The 20,370-nt window shown below is 39.2% G+C and overlaps 2 protein-coding genes across 5 annotated transcripts in view; both read right to left on the bottom strand.

Annotated features, from left to right (window-relative positions):
• Positions 1–8,087, bottom strand: part of LOC134160127 (MHC class II transactivator-like) — a gene marked incomplete at its 5' end in the record, with an annotated part of 18,773 nt that extends 10,686 nt beyond the window's left edge. Inside the window, 5 exons of the mRNA XM_062611801.1 lie at positions 69–1,776; positions 2,200–2,265; positions 4,493–4,633; positions 5,807–5,956; positions 7,970–8,087. Of these exons, the coding sequence (XP_062467785.1) occupies positions 69–1,776; positions 2,200–2,265; positions 4,493–4,633; positions 5,807–5,956; positions 7,970–8,087 (2,183 nt within the window). The remainder of the gene's footprint in view (positions 1–68; positions 1,777–2,199; positions 2,266–4,492; positions 4,634–5,806; positions 5,957–7,969) is intronic.
• LOC134160130 (MHC class II transactivator-like) lies at positions 8,083–20,370 on the bottom strand. 4 transcript variants are annotated; one of them, XM_062611806.1, is made up of 7 exons: positions 20,083–20,369; positions 19,611–19,738; positions 13,124–13,261; positions 12,769–12,908; positions 10,264–10,386; positions 9,781–9,840; positions 8,083–8,703 (listed from the first exon to the last, which is right to left on the bottom strand). In XM_062611806.1, the coding sequence occupies exons 4-7, from the start codon at positions 12,893–12,895 to the stop codon at positions 8,612–8,614; spliced, it is 402 nt and encodes a 133-aa protein (XP_062467790.1). In that variant the 5' UTR covers positions 12,896–12,908; positions 13,124–13,261; positions 19,611–19,738; positions 20,083–20,369; the 3' UTR covers positions 8,083–8,611. The 4 variants fall into 4 exon arrangements, with proteins under 4 accessions (XP_062467790.1, XP_062467792.1, XP_062467791.1 ...); XM_062611808.1 differs by lacking the exon at positions 13,124–13,261 and having other exon boundaries at positions 8,083–8,700; positions 19,607–19,738; positions 20,083–20,370; XM_062611807.1 differs by lacking the exon at positions 13,124–13,261.

The raw sequence follows: 20,370 nt of genomic DNA, 5'->3' as shown, positions 1-20,370 counted from the left end.
TGCTGTTGTTGCATGAACAAGTCATACAGTCCTATGAATGACACTGCTATCTATAAAGAATGATCTACCTGAATGATGCCACATTCTTCAGGCCAACCAAGTCTTTCAGTCCTTGCATGTCAATGCTGCTGTTTCGCAAATCCAAGGAAAACTCTTTTCTTGACCTTTTTAAAATAGAGTGCAGTACATGGACATCAGGTGGTGTTAGAACTACACCCAGAAAAGACAAGTCTGGCTTGAGCCTTAAGGCCACATGTTGCAAAAGATAACTGCTTTGGGTTTCATAAATACATTGTAAGAGTTTGAGTAACCTCTCTGGACATAGCTCATTTATCTGCAGCCTTCTAATACATTTCAACAGTGTTTTCTGCTTCTTGATTGATTGTTTTACAATCTTATTTGAAAGGGAGCAGAAGCAGGGGTCATCCTGGAGGAACAACAATCCAGACAAAAACTGAGGCACTAAATCTAACCAATTATAAGGTTTTTTCTTCTTGGATGGAAAAGACAGGTACTTTGTTAGACTTTTATCCTTGATCTCTTCTGCTAACGTAAGGTGAAGTGCACCCAAGAAATTCTGAATGACAAAATCAGCAAATGTGCTCCCAAATGCCTCTTCTCCACTATCTAAATGTTTGGGGAATGCAAACGGCAGGAAAAATCCGTATTTCAGAGCAAACTCTTTAACTTCCTTAGAAGGAAGAAGATCACTTTTTATGGCACTTCGGTGCTTTTCTCCAAGATACCAGGCTATACGGGCCAGCATAGCAAGACTGTCTTGATTTTGCATGCCTGCAACATCTGCTTGCATAGGTATTATCTTCTGCTGAAGAAATTTCAGGAAGACTGTAGTAAGAGTTGAAGGAAGGCACTTGTGTCCCATTTCAAGTACTGTCTCACAGAGAAAACAAACAAATCTACACATAACAGGGCTGTAACAATGACTGAACAAGTACTCACACTCCTTGATTAATTTCAGTGCATTATCACTGTAGGGTAATCCTTCAAAGTATTTGCTTATGTACAATTCTCTCTGCTGAGGGGAAAATCCTGTTATTTCAATAGTCTTATTCACTTTGGACACACACTGATATACCTTGTCTTTTGGTCTTGCTGTTAGTAATAAAGTACAACCATTGAGTATCTTTTTTTGAATGAGCCCTGAAAGCAGCTCCTTTATAGTGCACAAGTCTCGTTCAGGCTGGCTGACTGAGCAACGAAGAAAATTCTCATGATCATGCAACCCTTCAAAACCATCAAAAACCAGAAGGACTTTAGCAGGATTTTGCAAGATATACTCAAAGATCTCTTTGCTTCCCTCTTGAGGTTTCACAAAAAATTCAAGCAGCAGATCCTTCAGGCTATATTGCTTCTCAGGCAAGCTTATTTGTTTGCAGTCAAACCAAAACACAAATTCAAATTGAGAAAATTCTCCATTGGACCAGTCCTGGCAGATCTTCTGAACAAGAATGCTTTTGCCCATTCCTGCTTTTCCCAGCACCACAATCACTTCAGTCTCTAAATCTTTACTTCCTGGGATTTGAAATATTTGGTTTCTTTTAAGGGCTGCTTTTTCCTTCTCTTGCAGACTGCGTGTTACCAGCTCCTTTTCCATTGCTTTTATGCTATTCTTTCCAGTCTTGGTTTCAGTTTGGCTTTGAACAAGTGTCCCATCAATAAACAGGTGATCAAGAGCTATTTCACGCTCCATGGTCACAGATCTGCAGACATCTTGGAAATAATGCTTAAGTGATGTACAGAAAGCTTCCACTCGCTCTAAAGAAACAGAAAGCACACATAAACACCAGAAAACTGTTCACAAATAGTACATAGTTGTAATATGGTCAAAATACACCAGTTCCCATAAAGAGCGTATGTTTGGATTTATCCCATGAAACTGCAGGTACTTAGATTTGGAGTACAGGCACAATAGACACCTTTAGACCATGAAATGAAAAATTTTGGAGGTATTCACACATATGATATAACCAGCTAAGTACACTGACCTTCTAGGTAGGTACTACAGCCAGATATCTAAAGGTAGAAAAATCTAATATCTTAATGTGCTCAAAAACTTGGAACAGCTTCACAAACTGTTGAATGACAATTCCTACAAGTAGCTTTTCTTTATGCAATGAAACACAGGAAAATACAGCCAAAAAACTCCAGAAGTTTTAAGTACAAGAGATCTAAACTCACTTGGTCTTTTGAGAGGTTCTTCAGAAGGAATTATGGGAACTTGGACTTCTTTGAGCATTTCTAACCCTGAAAAGAACAAAACAATATACTTGAGGAAGACACCTAGATAGTCACTGATTCAGCTTTACTAATTTTAACATTAAGACTAATTCAGATTTTCAAGTTCTTTGCAACATATATAATATGGCTCATCCAGAAAAAGAGAGGTTTTGTTTATTTTACAAGGGAAAGGAAAAATATCCTCAGCCATACAATTCAGCTGACATGAACTATCACAGGCAGCATGACACCATACAAGATGACAGCTGTTCCAATGTTGTAAGAAGCAGAAGACGTATCATAACGAGGTGACATACACTGTTCTTTTCAAATGTCAGGGGTTTGCATAAATTCGTGTTCACACACTGGACTTCTTCATATCATCAAAAGCAATAGCTTCCTTTTACTATTCGACATCTTGTAACCAAGCATTAAGGATGAAAGTCACAGAGAAATTACTATTTGTTGCACAATTTACCCATTGCTCTTCCTGATGAAGTACTGTCACTGTCCAATTTTCTTTATTTTTGCCTGCTTGTTTTCAGACTACTGCAGTCTTTTGCACTTGGTTAGATGAGCCATGTCTGCCAAACACATAACTGGGAATTTTTCAGGGAAAGCATATTTTCTACAGACTCGTGATGACAGTATCAATTCTGACAAAACTTTTGGTAGGAAAAGCTTTGCTGACACAGGACAGAATTTAAATTGACAGAGGCTGTAACAAACCCAACTTTATCAATAGTCTTGTGGAAACCACACTTAGCAGAGATGTGGGGCAAAACCCCAAACCACAACAGGTTCATCTACCTAGATTTGGACAAATGATTTATTACCATAATATTTGGTTCATCTTAATATAGAAAGTTATTTAAAAAAACAAAGTTTCAGAGATCTGAAAACTAATTCTACCCCACACGCCAGCAATAGATGGAATGGTTAGAGTTCGGGGTTGCTTCTATCAGTGAAGCAGTCTCAGACTTCTAATAAGCAAGTCCTTTTTCCAGTGAAAGAATACATTTGATAGAAAGAGTTCACCTCCTTGTAGAAGAAAAATCTGCTGAAGATATTAAATAACAAGGGGACATGCCTGTTTTCAGGCAAGTGTCTTGTTTTGGTTTATTACTTATTAAACAAACACAACAGAATGAAAACCAAGAAAAACTGTAATTAGACATTTAGATGGGAAGCCGCATTGGTCAAATCAATCAGATGTTAATTTTCTAAAAAGGAAGAGAAACTGACTTGATAGCCGAAGCGGTAATTTTTCTGCTGCATTTGGAATTCTGAGGTTTGTGACATACTCATATAACGTTGTGCTGCTGTAAATCAGTTGGAATTATTAATATTGTGTGTTCACATAAACAGTATATATAACGTAAAGTACTTCCCCAAACCCATGGGTATTTGCGTGTTAATCCTCACTTTAAAATTATGCTATTTTGGGCTCTGTTGCCACCAGAGGGCAACAGAACGCTGTAGCAAGCAGCTATAATTACCAGAAACTAAACACCCACTAAAATCAAACTCCCTGGGCTGGAAGAAAAGTGTCTGAGGAAAGCTTGCTACCACAGGCGGGACTGTTACATCCTGAGCAGGGCTCCAATTTCTTTATAAGCCTTTCTGTATATTATGCTTCTGTATTGCTTAGTTAAGTCATCATTTTGGCTTTGAAGGTTCCATTTTAACTGACTGCAGTATGGCTTCCAGCATCAAGCATTTAAGATGCTCAGGCCATGCCAGTACCAGCACAACTTCCACTTCTGATGATGCACACTGGCCTTTTGTATTGTTTTAACTGGACAAGAAGACTTCATCTCGTAGCTTATGGCTAACATACAGCTGAATCCTTAGTTCTACAATCTTTTATCTGTTCTGTATTTTGACCTAGACTAAGCAGCCAGTGAACAATACAAAGAAATACCATTAATTTTTATTTTCCTCAATAAGATCAATATGAGTAAAGCCCAAAGGGGAAAATTGGCTTTGGACAGAAGCAATCTGCTCTCTCTCCCAATCCAGAGTACTGTATACATACAAATTTGCTCTCTACATACCACATAAACTAACTAGAAAACTTGGGGATATCAATGTTTCAGTGGGATAAGTCAGCGATGGCAAGAAAAAAAGTGATAGTTTTCAGCCTATCATAACTATCAGTATCTGAAATGAAGGAATTTCGTACTTTGTTGGCAGTTATTGACTTTCCAGTACTTTCTGCCTATTTATGTGAGTAAAAGTGTATTGCTCTCACCTGGATATATTAGAACATCGGGCGTGCCATTTCCAAGAACAAAGCCAAGTATCTGCTTAGGAGGATCTGCAAAGCCTGCATTCTGTTGGCTCCCTTTCTTGCCAACAGATAGACACTCTGGAATCAGAGGTGCTGAAGGTCCTGAAATGAGTGCGGAGCAATTACTCTTCTGTTTTTAAAGGCTCCTGGTTTCTAAAGGTTTTCACGTTAAAGAAAATATCCTTTCTGTCAGCTTCTGGGCAAATATTCCCAGTGGAGAGTTAATGAACCAGAATTCATATGCTCACATGAAGTCCGCAGAATCCATTATTCAAAAAATCTTAACAGGTACGATGAATGTGAAATACAAGGGATTACCCATCTTTTAGTAACTACTATTTTTTGATAGTCTAAAGAGAAATCCTGTTAATATAACGAATGGTGTCTAAGGCAAAATCTGTAAATGTATGGACCAGAGACGCAGAAGAGAGAAATATATAGATATTGTGTATCTGAATTAATTTAACCATCCTTTGCACTACATCTTTCCCACAAAACTGCACATCATGCTGCTTGTACAAGCAGCTAGCAAGGATCCTCCTTCTGAACCTGCACTGGGAAATTTTTTTGATGATACAGTGCTTGCAATTTAATCAGCCATAGTTCTGAGCTTCTCTAAGCGTGACAGAATTTCTTTTGCTCCTTTGTGCTGTTTCAGCTATCATTACATACTTCAAGACCTCTAACGTATACATTACTTTTTGGTTCCTTTCCAGTATAGATTTAACAGTGAAAGGTGTTGAATTCTGTCTTTCTCATTAGCAATTGCCAGTGTACCGTGAGCACCCGCTGCTACTCAACGTTATCAAGGCAAGGCGGCTACATAGCCCATCACTTGGATTAGTATTCAGGTTTTACAAACAAAATTCCAACCTAGATTTTTCTCTACTACTACAAATACAATTGTCCTCTGGATAGCCCGTGGATGAAAGGAACTAACCCAGAGTTTAGGAATAAAAAATTTGTGATTTCCTATTCTTAAGACAAGCAAGTAGTTATTTAGATTAGCATACAGCAAATAACTGTTCTCTTATTTATTAACCTGCACTTCACCAGTTAAATGAAAGACTCACTGTTTCATTAGGGGCTTTTATTTCCCTTGAATATTTTTCATTCTTTTAGTGAGTGCCATACTTTTAGTGCTCGATTGAATCAGCTACCATGCTTGTTTTCCCCATCATTGTTCAGGGTCAATAACCAAATTTATAAGAGAGTCTTCCCCCTGTATAAATCAACCCATGTACAGGTGCACACCTGTAGCTCTACTGTACATACCAGAAATTAAGAAACTCCTTTCCAATGCATTGGCAGCAAGAAGAGAAAAGGACATGTGCTGGTTAGTTAGTGAGGTGGAGCTAGCTGGATGGGTGTTCAGAGGCATAGTAAGGAAACTGCAGCTCCCTGCAGACACTGCAGGGACTTCCACTTGAGAAAAAAAAAAAAAAAGGCAAACCAAAAGAAGAAAGTTATTTCATTGCTAGAAGTTAAGGTGGCCAAAGAAGAGGTCTCAGCAGGTATCGTAAACCACTTGATTCTGATCAGCTGTGCTTTGATTTTCCAAAAGTAAAACCAATTCACAATAGCTTTCTGCAATATACTCCCCATCTAAATATTGCTGCATTGATGTAGTCAGAGGTGATCAGGTACTGTTACAGCTAACTGCAAACAGCTGGGCAAATCTAAAATTGAATTCCATTCAATTCATCTGAAAGAATCTCATCCTTGGCTTACCACTCTGAACTTTAGTACACATTAGCCTCTTTACTGCACGTGTTCTTACACTTCTGAAGACCTGATGCATTTCCCTTTGCAGGATCATTCTGTGACACACATTTTATGACAGGTTAAATAAATTCCTGAATTTGTTATGTAGCTCAACTTTTTGTCTATTAGCTCAGTATGTATACTACATATACATATACCTAGTCTATATAGACTATGTATATATACACATATATACATATACGTATATATGTGTATATATACACTACGTGGGTATATATACATATACATATACATATATATCCCTTCCCTCAGCACCCTCAATGGGTCAGTAAGGTATGGAGACTGATAATATTCTGAGCACTTTCCACCTATTGAGAAAAGGATAGGTGCAGCTTTACAAAGCACCTGATAGCTCTCTGATGATAATGTAGACTGAATTGCAAGTCCTGTAGGGTGAGACATTTGTACTGGTTTGGCTTTCTTTCTAAATCAGGAATTGATGTATCACTTTCTTAATGAAAACTCTCATTGTTAGTGTGGTATAAACGGAGGCTCAGTCTCCTTCCTTCCTCCTGAAATCCACACAAACATTGGAAAAACAGCTTGGTTCACCGTCTCAGTGCATGTGTGTGATCTCGATGAATTTCATCCAGTCTATGCCAGTTCCTTGAGTATTGCTGGGCAATTGCCAGGCTGAATTTTGCTGAGATGCAGTCCCATAATCCAAGCATTCTCTGCATTGTCTCTCTAGGTTACACATACTGGTTTTGGCTGCCCACCCTGACATGCACACAGCCAATCAGGTTTCATACAGTCAGAGCTCCTGTCAGGAAGTTTGCTAACATACAATAATGCATACATCACTTCAAAACACAGTATGATATATTCACCCAAAGATGGTTGCTCTCACATGGATTTTGCAAGAGTATTTTGATGGTTTCTCTATGCCTGAGACACCCATTTAGGCTCCAGACTAAGAATAAGAATTCTAGCACCAGTTTACACCTAGGAAACAAGTTGCAGCCTGTCTGCTGGCCACAGGTACTGCCCTGTAGGTGGTCAAACAGCATGCAGCACCTTGACATTTCCCTTTCTCTCATGCTTACTTTGGTTTAAAGAACTGTATAGCATGAGCTGGGCAAAGAAGCCGTCTCTTCATAGTTACTATTTTCACTAGGATGTTTGACTAGATTTTTGGGAGGTGACATGCTTAGAACAAAGAGGATCAAATATAGGAAATAACAAACCATGGCCTGGGTCACATTCCCCATCCTAAACAAAAGGTATACGTGATAAAAATGACAAAATTTGACCCTGACCCAATTCTCCACTGTTTTGCTTTCTTCTCTCAGATTTTAGACATATTTAGAGAAGTTCAACTAGGCCTCATCTGATGCTAAGGAAGTAATTTTTCTATCACACATCAGGAACATGTGCTTCTGAAGCATAAGGATCCAGTGGTTCCCAGGCTATCATGTAGTTGGTCCTAAGATGCTGTTTAATAGTTACTATTAAGAGGGCACAGATTTGTTGTATCATAAATAAGTCAAGGTGCATAAGAATGTGATTCTACAATGATTTCTACTCTGCTGGAAGTAAAAACATGAAAATGCATGATGATGCTGTATCATCAAATACCTAATAGAGGATGAGACTTTGCAACATAAGACAATATATGTTCAATAATCTTTTCCTATTCAGCCAACAACTTACCTATTTTCCTGTATTTGCGTTCTGAAGCATCAGAGCAACTCTCTGCAGAGCCTAAGAATGATGAAAGAGAAGTGATGATAAATGACAAAAATTGAAGCAGTTTGGTAACTTTACGTTTCCACCATGGAAATTTATTTTAACCTTTTAAAGCAGAATGAGATGTTATCAGTTTCAATTCAGCTATTTCAGAATTGTTTGGGGCCAATATATAAAATATGAATGTGAGAAGCCTCATATTTCACTCTGACTGTGAAGTTTCAATTAAGCTACAGATTTTTGTGCCAGTAATCAAAGATTTTTTGCTGCTGCTGTTGATATTGAAGAGGGAATTGTTCAGCTAATGCTTGCTAAGCAATAGAGTCACTGAAAACAAAGTTAACACTGTCACACAGATGAAGGGAAGAAATACAACATACTTAATGTCATGTTACAGGACAACAAATTCTGCAAATTGTAAAGAATGTGCTTGTGGGAGTTGTTTTTACTTCCAGCCCACAGAGGGTAAGCAAAATCATAGGAAGCACGTCTGGTTGTATCAGTGAAGAACTACATGAGAGATGCATTGAGGATGGGTTAAAACCAAAGTGTCGAAATGCAAATTTAGGATTCAAATTCTGCAGCCTTTCAAACTCTCACTCTTTTTCACTTACTTCGTTTGTGACATTTCTGCACATTTATGTCAGGAAGCATCTCAGTGTTTTCAGCTGCTATTTCATCCAAAATAAGGTTCCCTGCTAAAAATATGTAAAAATGTCAACCTTTGCTCTCCTAGAAAAATTGTAGGAAGAGAAAAAGTAACAGAAACATACCAACAGGTGGCAAAGAGAAAATATGCTCCAAATAAATGCACTAAAACACATCTTCAGATCAAGAGGATTTAGAAAGCCCACAGAGCTTTGGATGCAGGTTCTGTTACCCTCTGTTGGTTTTTGAACTGTGAGGTATTAATCTACTGCCATTAATTCAGTGGCTAATAAAACTTAAGCACTTCTCAATGCTTTAATGATGAGCAAAGGATAAAAGGATAAAACAACACAGCTGTATCACAGCATAATCTCAGTACTAGCAAAGTTATTTACTCATTTTTGGTACAAAAAGGATTAGATCCCTTAAGAGATCATATTTTGTGTTGTAAGAACTGTGAAGTTATCTGTACCATTCTTCTACTGGCAAATCATTCGGCACTAATACTGTATCTTTTTTCCTCTAAAACCAATACAAATTTTGCCATTAAGTACAAAAAGCCTCAATTTTTAAACATACCAGGGAACAGTAAAAAGTCGAGCAATCATCTCTGGTCAAGCACTGAACGAAGGAATCATTTACCACATGCATACTACAGCATTGCTGCATTGATCAGGGAGAGAATTAAAATTCAACATGCTTCCTCAGGCAGTTTTGTGCATCCTGAACAGAAGTGAGTGTGCATGAACAGCGTCTAAATGCATGATAAGTCCTCTGGGTGGTTCAGCTTTAATGAACTTCTGCATACCACCTGTGTTGTGCTTAGAATAAGTCAGACTCTAACTGAGGGCGTATACTGCACTAGCTGTACATACACTATAGCCATAGTGATGTGATCGGCAACTGCTCAGAGATAAAACTGCCATCTTTGAGAAAGGCCTGCAACAATACAGAAAATCCTCAAAGTCTGCCATGAAAATCCTGGGATACAGTTTCCAGGGGGAAAGAAGAGTATACCAGATATATAAAAACCTTACTACGGTTCAAATCATGGAGATGAAGTACAGTGCAGATGTTAGCCAGAACACTGTCATGGAGAAAATTAATCTTTGCCACAGAAATCTTACCAAAAGTGTCTTCCACCTTCATCTCCTGATGATCTTGGAGCACATATTCTGCTAATCCAGCTAGCAAGAAGGGACCAAAAAAAAAAAAAGAAAAAAGAAAAGGAAGAAGAAACACAGTAAGGGCACAGTAATTTCACAGTAAAACTCCTGTAAACTTACCTTTTGCAGAAGTAAATTAAATTTTTCTTGTAAATTTTTGTTCAGGAAATCAAGAAAACAAAAAAGAAGAAGTTGAGACAGGAAGTATTAAGCAGAAGGAGCCATTAATAGAGAGATTTTTTTTCCCCCAACAACCACAAGCTACTGTTAATCTGTTTCCCCACAAACTGCAGGTTTATGTACCCTGGCTAGATCTGCCATGCATGAGGGACAGAACACTATGTATATGCCACTGCTTTAGACTGAAAATACAATTAATAAGAAATAGCTATAGCAAGTGACTGAAAAATAAGGATGTGAAAAAAAGAAAAATTGCATTCATACCTATTCTAGCATAATCTTCTTTGGTGGAACAGAGATCCAATTCATCCCCATTTTCACTGTTTTCCATTGTATACAAGAAATCAATATTGAACTGATCATAGTTGCTGGCATCAACTTCAGAATCTAGAAGTAAAAAGGAGAACACAATTGTTCAATGAATACCATAACGAAGGAGTGGAAAACAGATCTCAGGACATGCAGAAAAGGCAGATTGGTTACTTCAGCAAAAGGCTTTGGCTCTTCTTTTTATGTTGGTTAAGCAGGAACAGAACTAAACTCTCAGTAATATATCAACAGAAATCAACACTTTTGCTCAACTCTGATACTTCATATTTCCTAGTAAATAAAACAGTTCTAGAATCCATTCTGTCCCGTTAAGGCCCATGCACATGGCCAGACTCATCAATATTATAAAATCTTCTTATTCTTTAGGATATTGTGGTACCATGAAGACTCCCTGTTTGGAAGAATTCTGGATCCATGCTAACCCCCAAGCTACTGCTACAAATTGCCTGTAAAGCTGCTAGTTGAACAGGGCCAAAATATACCAGAGACCATGCTAACATCTTCACAGCAGATATACCCAGCTTTCAATAAGTAGTGTCATGTTCTGACAACATTTACTTTATCTACATCATCTCAGACATTGCTAAGGCTTAGAAGTATTCAAAACAGTGAAAAATCTCTGATATAACAAAAGCCATTCCTTGATCCCGCACACATCCTACTTTCACTGAACAAGTAAGACAATGGGAGTGAAGAAACACTCCTGCAGGTTTGATTAACAGTCAGAAATTGAGAGAGCAAAGCTCAACCTGGGAAATAATCACAAAGATGATTCCAGGTTCTGGTGCTCAGTTCTCCACTGATTTGCCCATGTACCTGCTGACACTGGTCTCTCATTAAAGCAAGGGTGTGAGGTGGTATCCTCCAGTTCGGTAATCTCTTACACCTATCAAGAAGAGCTATAGGTTTTCATATCTGGCATGCATCTGTTGTTCTCTTTTCATTACCAATCTCAAACCACAGACCAGCTCAGTAATTTAAAATAAGCTCATCTATTGCTCCACCACACAGTTAGCAGCATATATTCACTTTCATACTCTAATGCTGGCAAACTCAGGGGAAGCAGAACATTCCACAGCCTCCACACAAATTCAGGAGCAGAATGTTTGAGATCCAGGGCAACCTCCTAATCTGATTAGCTGTAGGAATTTACATGAAGAAACTATCATCTTATCAACACTTGAGGGTGTTGGTTGATGAGAAAATGAACATGAGCCAGCAGTGTGCACTTCCAGCCTGGAAAGCCAACTGTATCCTGGGCTGCATCAAGAGGAGCATGACCAACAGGTCAAAGGAGGTGATCCTGCCCCTCTACTCTGCTCTTGTGAGACCTCACTTGGAGTATTGTGTACAGTTCTGGTGTCCTAAACATAAAAAGGACATGGAACTGTTGGAACAAGTCCAGAGAAGGGCCATGAGGATGATCAGGGGACTGGAGCACTTCCTCTATAAAGACAGGCTGAGAAAGTTGGGGCTGTTCAGCCTGGAGAAGAGGCGTGGAGACCTCATAGCAGCCTTCCAGTATCTGAAGGGGGCCTACAGGGATGCTGGGGAGGGACTCTTCATTAGGGACTGTAGTAACAGGACAAGGGGTAATGGGTTAAAACTTAAACAGGGGAGGTTTAGATTGGATATAAGGAAGAAATTCTTTCCTGTTAGGATGGTGAGGCACTGGAATGGGTTGCCTAGGGAGGTTGTGAATGCTCCATCCCTGGCAGTGTTCAAGGCCAGGTTGGATGAAGACTTGTGTGGCATGCTTTAGTGTGAGGCATCCCTGCCCACAGCAGGGGGATTGGAAGTAGATGATCTTGAGGTCCTTTCCAACCTTAACTATTCTATGATTCTATTCTATGATCTTTATGTCCTTAGCCCTTCTGCTTTCTCCTCTAGCATAAAATCATTAAATCATTGGCCTGTGCCCCCAAAAACTGTAAAATGGAAACTGGTAATGAAAGCTGATGCCTTAGGATCTCAGAAGGAAAAAAAATGCTAGTTTGCTTGCAGACTGGTTTCATCACAAACTCGCCTAAAAGTCTCTGCTTTGCAAAGTGTTTACCTTGAAGTTACAAAAGTGTGGACAATTACATCTGACCAGCTTACAATAGGAACACTTGCAAATAAACTACTTACAGGAACAATATCCAAACCAAATACATTAATCCCACACCTTGATGAGTGACATGTACAGTATGTATTCTTAGACTCACTGAGCAGGAAGCTGTAAACATGGAGTTTCAAAACCATGATAGTTTCTGGAAGCAGTCACTATTTTACATACAGATATGAACAAAGTTATTGTATCATAAGACCATGTGTTGCTGTGTTTAGTTCAGACACCACAATAAGCTGCCATTAGGTGACTATGGAATTGAGAGGAGATGGTAATAACTTATAGCATGATGACTAAACTAATCAAGCATTTTTTAGTGTTTTACTAACCTGCAGAGAAGTCACCTTCTTCATTTCCAGATAACTTAGGATCAAGTTGAGTATACAAATGCAGTGGATCGATATCACTGTGCAGCAAATCAAGATAGCCATTTTCAGACAGAAATGTTGAATCCATGATTTGTCTCCTGCTGTATGAAATCAAATAGAAAAACAGTTAGCAATAACAAAACTACTTTTCTTTTTTTTTTTTGTCAACCAAAACTACAAGTCCTGCACTGTGGCCTTCTGTTGACAAAATATTGAGATCTTAAGGCTGTGGAACTGGTATTGCTTTACCAAGTCTTGCTTGGGTTACAACTGTGTAACTTAAATTTACAGATCCAGATACAGCTTGCAATGAGACTTACCTATCTTTTAGTCCAGTCAGGGGGTGGGATACTGCAGTCTGACCACCCAGACCAAAAGTGCCAAGTACTGAATAAGTCACGAGTCCTGTATCTTTATCAGGATATAAATGATGCAAGCGGAAATCCAGCAGGTACTGGGGAAAACGAGAAGACTGCAGTGAAGAGCATGGAAGCTGAATCCCATTTATTACCATCAGGACAGTTTCTTTTAATGGAAGCAGCTTCTGTCTGGGATGTTACACTCAGCTCCTAAGACCTGGAGGTAGCACTAGGAGACATCCCCTCGGCACAAGAAGGTACAGTGAAAGGTAGAACACTTGTTTTGTATAATTCTTTTCCAGACCATAGTTGATTGTGTACAGAATAGCATGGTCACTTTGGGAATTAGTTTCTTGTAACAGGCCACTCACTCACAATTTGGAATCTATCACATTTATTTGTTAATCAATGTTCTTTTCCCCTCAGAACTCATACTTACCTGTGAGTTGGGAATTGCTATAGCCTTTCAAGCAGAGTGCCATACAGTATCCAGACAAATCTGACTGATCTAAGGCACTCCCTGCTCCAGTCACTTGAGAACTGCTTTTACTGCTGCAGCTACATTTCTCAATAATGGTTATCTCTTCCTCCACCTCATTTTAAATCCCTTATATGTCTTTCCAGTTACTAGAATAAGCTTCCAGGCACTACAATAAGCTCAAACATTCCTTCTGGATATTCCAGAGCCAGTGAAATAACAATACTTGTTGGTCATTCATCACCTTTATCAAACTATTTCAAAACCAAATATTGGCTCCTCAGTGTTTACAGGTGGCTAATGTGAATGCCACCTGCACCGGTGATCCAAGAAATTTAGTTCATAATAATATTAAAATGCCAGCATGAAATGGACAACCAGCAAAATTTCCAGGCCATATCCTGTTAAAAAAAAAAAAAAAAGGTGCTGACACACCACAACCATGAAAAGTTTCAGCTTGGCATAAAGCACCATAATCTGCAATGAACGATAAATATAATACAGCTCAAATATTCTGCCTTTAGCAGAATGCCATGAATAACTCTGGTTGCACATGCCTAATTTCTCAAGGTGTGTAAATATGGAACAACCTGTTGTACCATGTAGCCTACCTGCAACATGATGAAAGAGAAATACAACTAACACTGCAGCTCTGATTAAAGAGGGGCAGAGCAGACCTAGTCACACACCACTACATGCTGCTTTGTTATAGACTAATCTTCATCCCTCTTACTACTCTAAGGGGCTGTTCTGATGAACAGCTTAAAAATGGACCTCTCCACATTCTGCCGCAGATGTCCGAATCTAGAGCCTTAACTTAGAAGAGGATGGACACAATGAAGTTCCATAAGTAGGAATAACCTACACTCAGGTACTTCTCCTTTCTCATGTTCAGTGGCCTCATTATGCTACTGTCCTGGGTTCAGCAGTAGCAGTCATGTTTCTCCTTCTTGGTAGCTGGTGCAGTGCAGTGTTTTGACTTTCGGCCTGGGAACAGAGCTGATAACAATGATGTTTTGGGTTGGTCAAGGACTTTGTGAGTCTCATGCTCTGCCAGGGAGGAGGGGAAGCCAGGAGAAAGCAGAGACAGGACACCTGACCCAAACTAGCCAAAGAGGTATTCCATACCACAGCATGTCATGCCCAGCATGTAACTGGGAGTTAGCCAGAAGGACTGGTAGACTGTGGGGTTGGAGGAGGTATAGGTCGGGGCTTGGTTGGGCTGGGGGGGGGGGGGGGGGGGGGGGGGCGAGTTATCGGTTGGCTGGTAGTGAGGTGATGTATTCTCTTCCCTTGCTATTTCCTTTATCATTGTTATTATCGGTAGTAGCAGTAGTGGTTTGTGTTATACCTTAGTTACTAAACTGTTCTTATCTCAACCCATGGGAGCTGCATTCTTTTCGATTCTCCTCTCTGTCCCTCTGGGAGTAGGGGGAGGGAAAGAAGGGGGGGAGTGAGTGAACGAGTTACCTGACTGGGTTTAAACCACTACAGCTACGAAGATTACAAAAATATTATATTATTGCCTGCTGTGCTATAAATGGAAAGCAGAAGTTGCCAAATCTGAATAAGAACTAAAAATAAGGTTATAAACATACCGGATTAAATTTTTAGTTTGTTGCAGCATTTTGCTTTGCCCTTTCCCTTGCTAAATGAACATAAAATCCTTTCAGAATGTCAGGCTGCCAGAGTTTGTGAATAATGCTGTTGAAGCACTACCTCAGGGTCAGTATAATTTTGGGGTTAGAGACAGAGAAGTAACTGGGCAGAAGGTGTAAAGAGAATGCAAGACAGACAAATGCATCATTCCAGTGGCAGTCAGCTGCTTGATTGCAGCAGACAAAGAAAAGGCTAAATCCTATGGAAAGGGATTAAGTAGGCAAACTTAATCTTTGTGTAAATACTAAGCTTTAATTAAGTCATAGTCATAATGTTGTCCCCAAAATCAGGGTTGTTTGTCTGGTGCATAGAGAGCTGATTAGTACCTAAAGTTCAGATATTTGTTTATTCTGTGTCTATGCAGAGGTGGGTGTTAGGTGGTAACTTCACAAAGCCAGCACACCCTCAGCCTGCCAGTTACCTATTTCCATATATTTCAGTGAGAATCAGGGTTTCTTATATACATAGATAGCATTATATATCTACAATATATATCTTGGCTTCCACATTCTCCGTCTGTATTTAAAGGCACAGTACATATTTATTTCACTATACACATCCAGTGAATAAAGATTTCTGTGGGCAAGGGTCTCTTATCTCAGGAGGTGTGATTTTTAGTATTATAATGAACCAAATTCCTTTAGGAACACAGTTATCTTCTGTTTTGCTAGGACTTTCAAAATTACTCCTGCCTTCCTAATCAGTCTGAATTTAGCTGTTACTCTTCTTCTGATCCAGCTGGTTCATTTATCATCCTTCTCTCTTTCCTCAAGGCCTGTCAGCGTGTAAGAAAACATTGTTTTTCTTCACTACCTGCAACTCTAAAGACAAGATTTTCAAGCATCCACGCACGTAGTCCTTTAGAAAAATAAAAAATAAAATCGTAACTTCTTCATTGACAGATAATAGTAAGAGCTTTTGTTAATTTAAACCATTATTTTAATAGCATTTCCCTGTGGATAAACACATAAGTAATGCAAAATGTTTTCAGCTTGCCAGTGCCAAGTCTAGCTAGAGAGCTGATAATTAGGATGCAGAAAGTGTTACAGCCGAGGAACACAGGAGTAAGGGAAACATAGCCTTCCACCTTAAGAAGAATGAAGATTGCCATTCTTTCAGGAATGAAAAACTGGAGTACTCATCTCTTTTGTTTCACCAGTCTGGCCCTCAACTTACCCTTTTTTTTTTTTTTATTACTTTGGTTTGACACAGATCTATACCTTGCTGTCTTCCTATTGACTGCACTGGATTTGGGATGCTGCAATTTCTTTCTGTAGTTGAATGAACACATTCCTAATAGGAGGTGTTCTGTGTGCTTTTCTGCATTAAAATCATGGTGCAGCCATGGAAAGCACTGTGTCCAAGGTTGAAGTCAAAAAGAGTATTTGAAAGGTGAAAGCTTCTGCACTGAGAGAGCCAGAGGTAAGGAGACTGACACCTCATGGACAGTGAGTGTTTTGCTGCATGCAGTAACTGAAGTACACAAAATGAAACCATACATAATTAATCTTGTTTACAACAACAGCTCCTCTCCCAGAGCTTCCCTTTTTTTTCCCACAGCATTTTCCAACAGTCCCCTGTCTGGGACCAAAGATAAGTCAGCTCTGTGCTACCCAGCACTTTCTCTGTTGTTTCATGCGTGCTTTTAACTTAGTTAACCAATTATACATTCCCTCTGGGGTCCCTTACAGAGCTGCCAAAATGGGTGTTTGGCATGTTTTCACTTCATCAGAAGACTAAAATATTTCTGTAGTAATTTCTGCATAAAGGCTGTGAAGGCAAGAGCCAGCTCACATCTGGAGGAAGACAAACCCTGCACAGACCTGCAAGACAAAGTGTTGAAGTCCCATGGGGTGTCTGCTCTCCTTTGTGGCAGGCCTCCATGCACAAAGTGCAGATGCTGAGTGGGGGAAGGCAGGGTGTACTTACAAATGTATTTCCATGAATACATTTTCCTTTATTGTTTGGATACTGGTTAAGACAGACTTTTTGCCTTAAATCTTTAAATAAAACCTCCTTTCTCCTGCATTTGGTAGCCTGTGTTCTTAAACCTCTGCAATGATTTAGTGCATACAGCAAGGTTTCCACTCATGATGCATTTGGTCTACTGCTGTATTCTGCATATACAGCGCAACAATATGATTCACTTCCAAGGTTCTCCATGGTTTGTTTTCAGTGCTCTTTTAGAGTCCAAGTGATATCATATGAATTAAAAATGCTGGAAAATTTGTGAAAGAAATAGTGAACATTACCATACCAGGACAAAGAATCTGGTTGAAGAAGGAAAAGGTATTCACTTAAACCATATACAAGTCTTAAGAGTTAGATAGGGCAGTTTAGATTTCTAAAGATAAGGAAGGTGGTTGCAATTTCTCATTTTGCCCCAATAATTTGATTTAAACATGTTATATTTTAAAGGATCAACAGGTTAAAGATTCCCGGCAATGGGGTCTGCTACTTACTAACTGTTCTCTAAGAGAATGAAGCGGGTTTATATAGGCAATAATGTAACATTTACTCCAAAAATAAGGTGGGTGCTTCTGAGATTTGTTAGGGGTTTTCCTTCCCAAAGCTCTGTTGACATCTGAACTGACTGACAGGTAATAAAATAGTCTCCCACATGAGTATAGAGGTTAAGAAAATGAAGCCAGTTCAGGAAGAGAGGAAATCCCCTCCTCTTCCCCAGAATTTAATTTTTGTATCAGTTTAGGAAGCTGAGGATAATTCATAGAAAAGAGTAGTAGTGCCACACAAATCACGTTTTTCAAGCAGAGGATGGCATAACATTACAGCTCCAAGTCTTGCATTAAAGAAAAATAAGAGAGCAGGACTGCAGTGAAGACAAGAGGTCAAAAAATTAAACGCAAAGATTGCTGAAGAAATGTTACTTTCTTGCAGCACTCCAGAGTAAGTGCTACACATGAACCAAGATGACAAGAAGTGCGTATTATCGACCTCTAAATAAGGAGTCCAGTGAAACACTGGCGCTTGGAGCTAAAAGTTCAATGACATCAGCTACCAGCTACAGTTTTAAAGCCTTTTTAAAATTTTGTTAACAACTTTAGAAAGTCTTCCGTCTTCTTTTGTGCCACCCAAGGGTTATGTCATTGCGCACAACACACGCCAGAAGGCAGGGATGTACTTTCTGGCTTTTGCTGCAGGCAATGTTTTGGGGCAATGTTCTCTGGGAGGTGGGCAAGCCAGCAATGAGGAGGGATGAAGTGCCCTCCATGCTACAGTCACCCGTTTCCCTTTCCTCTCCCCAAATCCACCACTAACAATTCCTTTGCTCCACAGATATCAAACAGATTTTGCTGTCAGAGACAGCCTCATTATTCATAAACTGCAAGTAGTGGTGCTCAGGTTACGAAGAACTTAGTTGTAATGAGCTTAGAAGGTTTTAGTTTCTATTTCAGATCTTTGAAAAGCTTACACATCTGAAAAGCATTTAACTTTTCCTGTGGTATTACCTGATTTAACAAAAGATACTACTTTTACCAACAGTCTTTACTGTGCCAATGTAGTGTTGCATTCCATGGGCTTTATAGTCTAAAAAGAAAGAACAGAGATGATGCTGAAAACAAAGCTGCCCTATATCCTGCCACATTCTCCTTTGTCTCCCTTAGAGAGGAGTTTAAAGAAGTTGGAAAAAGTACAAATATCAGGTAAAAGGAATTTCTGCCTTTTAATGGACTTAGCTGTATAGAGACCAACACAATAGATAAAAGAAATGTTATTAGTCTTCCACTGGAGGCAGCTGAGTTCAGGCAGACTAATAACGTACTGTCCTGGAGGTGTCCAGAGTTGTGACTTGAGAGCAGAATTTGCCTTTTCATATCCACTATTACCTCATGTGTCACAGCTGTGCCCAGCTCTCCCATCCCAACAGTAAGATGAAATACAACAGCACAGCAGACACCTTGCCTACATTTGTACTCCAAGACCTTTTTCATGATAGAATCTTAGCCCTCCTAAATGGGAATGTAAAACTCTGTGGAAAAAAATGGAAATAAATGAGTTTCTTTCTATGATTTTTAGTTTCATTTTCTATAGGAGAAACTTGTATAAAAAAAAACAAGTGCATTCTTTAAAAGAGACTGAAACTACAGCAGCCTTTTGAGCAAGTAACAGGGTTAGCCACAAAGAGAATAATTCAAAATTCTCCAGAATTTCATCTGCATTCAGACTTCATCTTACTAATATTTCAAGCAACACGATGCCGGATACTGACACACTGTAGTTAGCAATATCTACAGAAGGTAAGAAAAGAAGGATTTACCCCATTCAAGAGTTGAGGAAAAACTGACCTCAGAAAACAGGATAGTTCCTCTTCTTTTACTCTGGATTCACTACCAAAATACAAGGAGAGCTGCTAGCACTGCCCGGGGCTTACAGAAAGTGACAGCAGAAAGGAGGAAATGAGCCAGACCAGTCACTGCAGAAAAATGAAACACACAGGGGAATTCCAAACAAGAATATTAAGAGGAACCTCCTTTCTAGCAACCTTTGTATAATAAGCACTCTTACCTTTACCCGTCACTTGTACTGCTAAGAAGAGCTTGCACTTGTCACTAGTTAGGAACAGATTGATTTATTTGGTTGGAAACTAAAACTGGATGAGAGCTGGTGGTAACCATTTCTGGTGGTCCATAGAATTCTTCCTCTCCTTTTTTGTTCCAGTTCAAATCTGTCCAAAATCATGCTGTTAAACAGTCCATCAGTGAGAATAAAACAAGCAGCACAGCAAGAATAAAGCAAGCAGTGTGCAGACACTGTTACCTTGCAGCTCCATTTGTTGAAACAGAAGTGAAAGTATTTCTTTCACAAGTTCACAGACTACTAATCCAAAATCAGTTTGGAGTCTTGAGCAAGCGTTTCTTACCATTGGTCCAAATGACAAGTGGGATGTTCTATGAAACAGAAGCTCATAAATCTTGCCTGGCTTACACATGGTGTTCAGGGTTTGCTTGTAGCAGCATCTGACAATGTTTATTCATCCAATCATCACTTACCCTGCCAGTGTATGACAAACAACCTTCAGAAAATAAAGTTCATTCACAAGCATTC

Source organism: Pezoporus occidentalis, unplaced genomic scaffold, assembly GCF_034315485.1.
Source record: "Pezoporus occidentalis ecotype Australia unplaced genomic scaffold, CSIRO_AGI_Poc_V1 ctg158, whole genome shotgun sequence".
NCBI lineage: Eukaryota > Metazoa > Chordata > Aves > Psittaciformes > Psittacidae > Pezoporus > Pezoporus occidentalis.
Note: the sequence above shows the minus strand (reverse complement) of the source record. Positions and strands in the feature narration are given on the sequence as shown.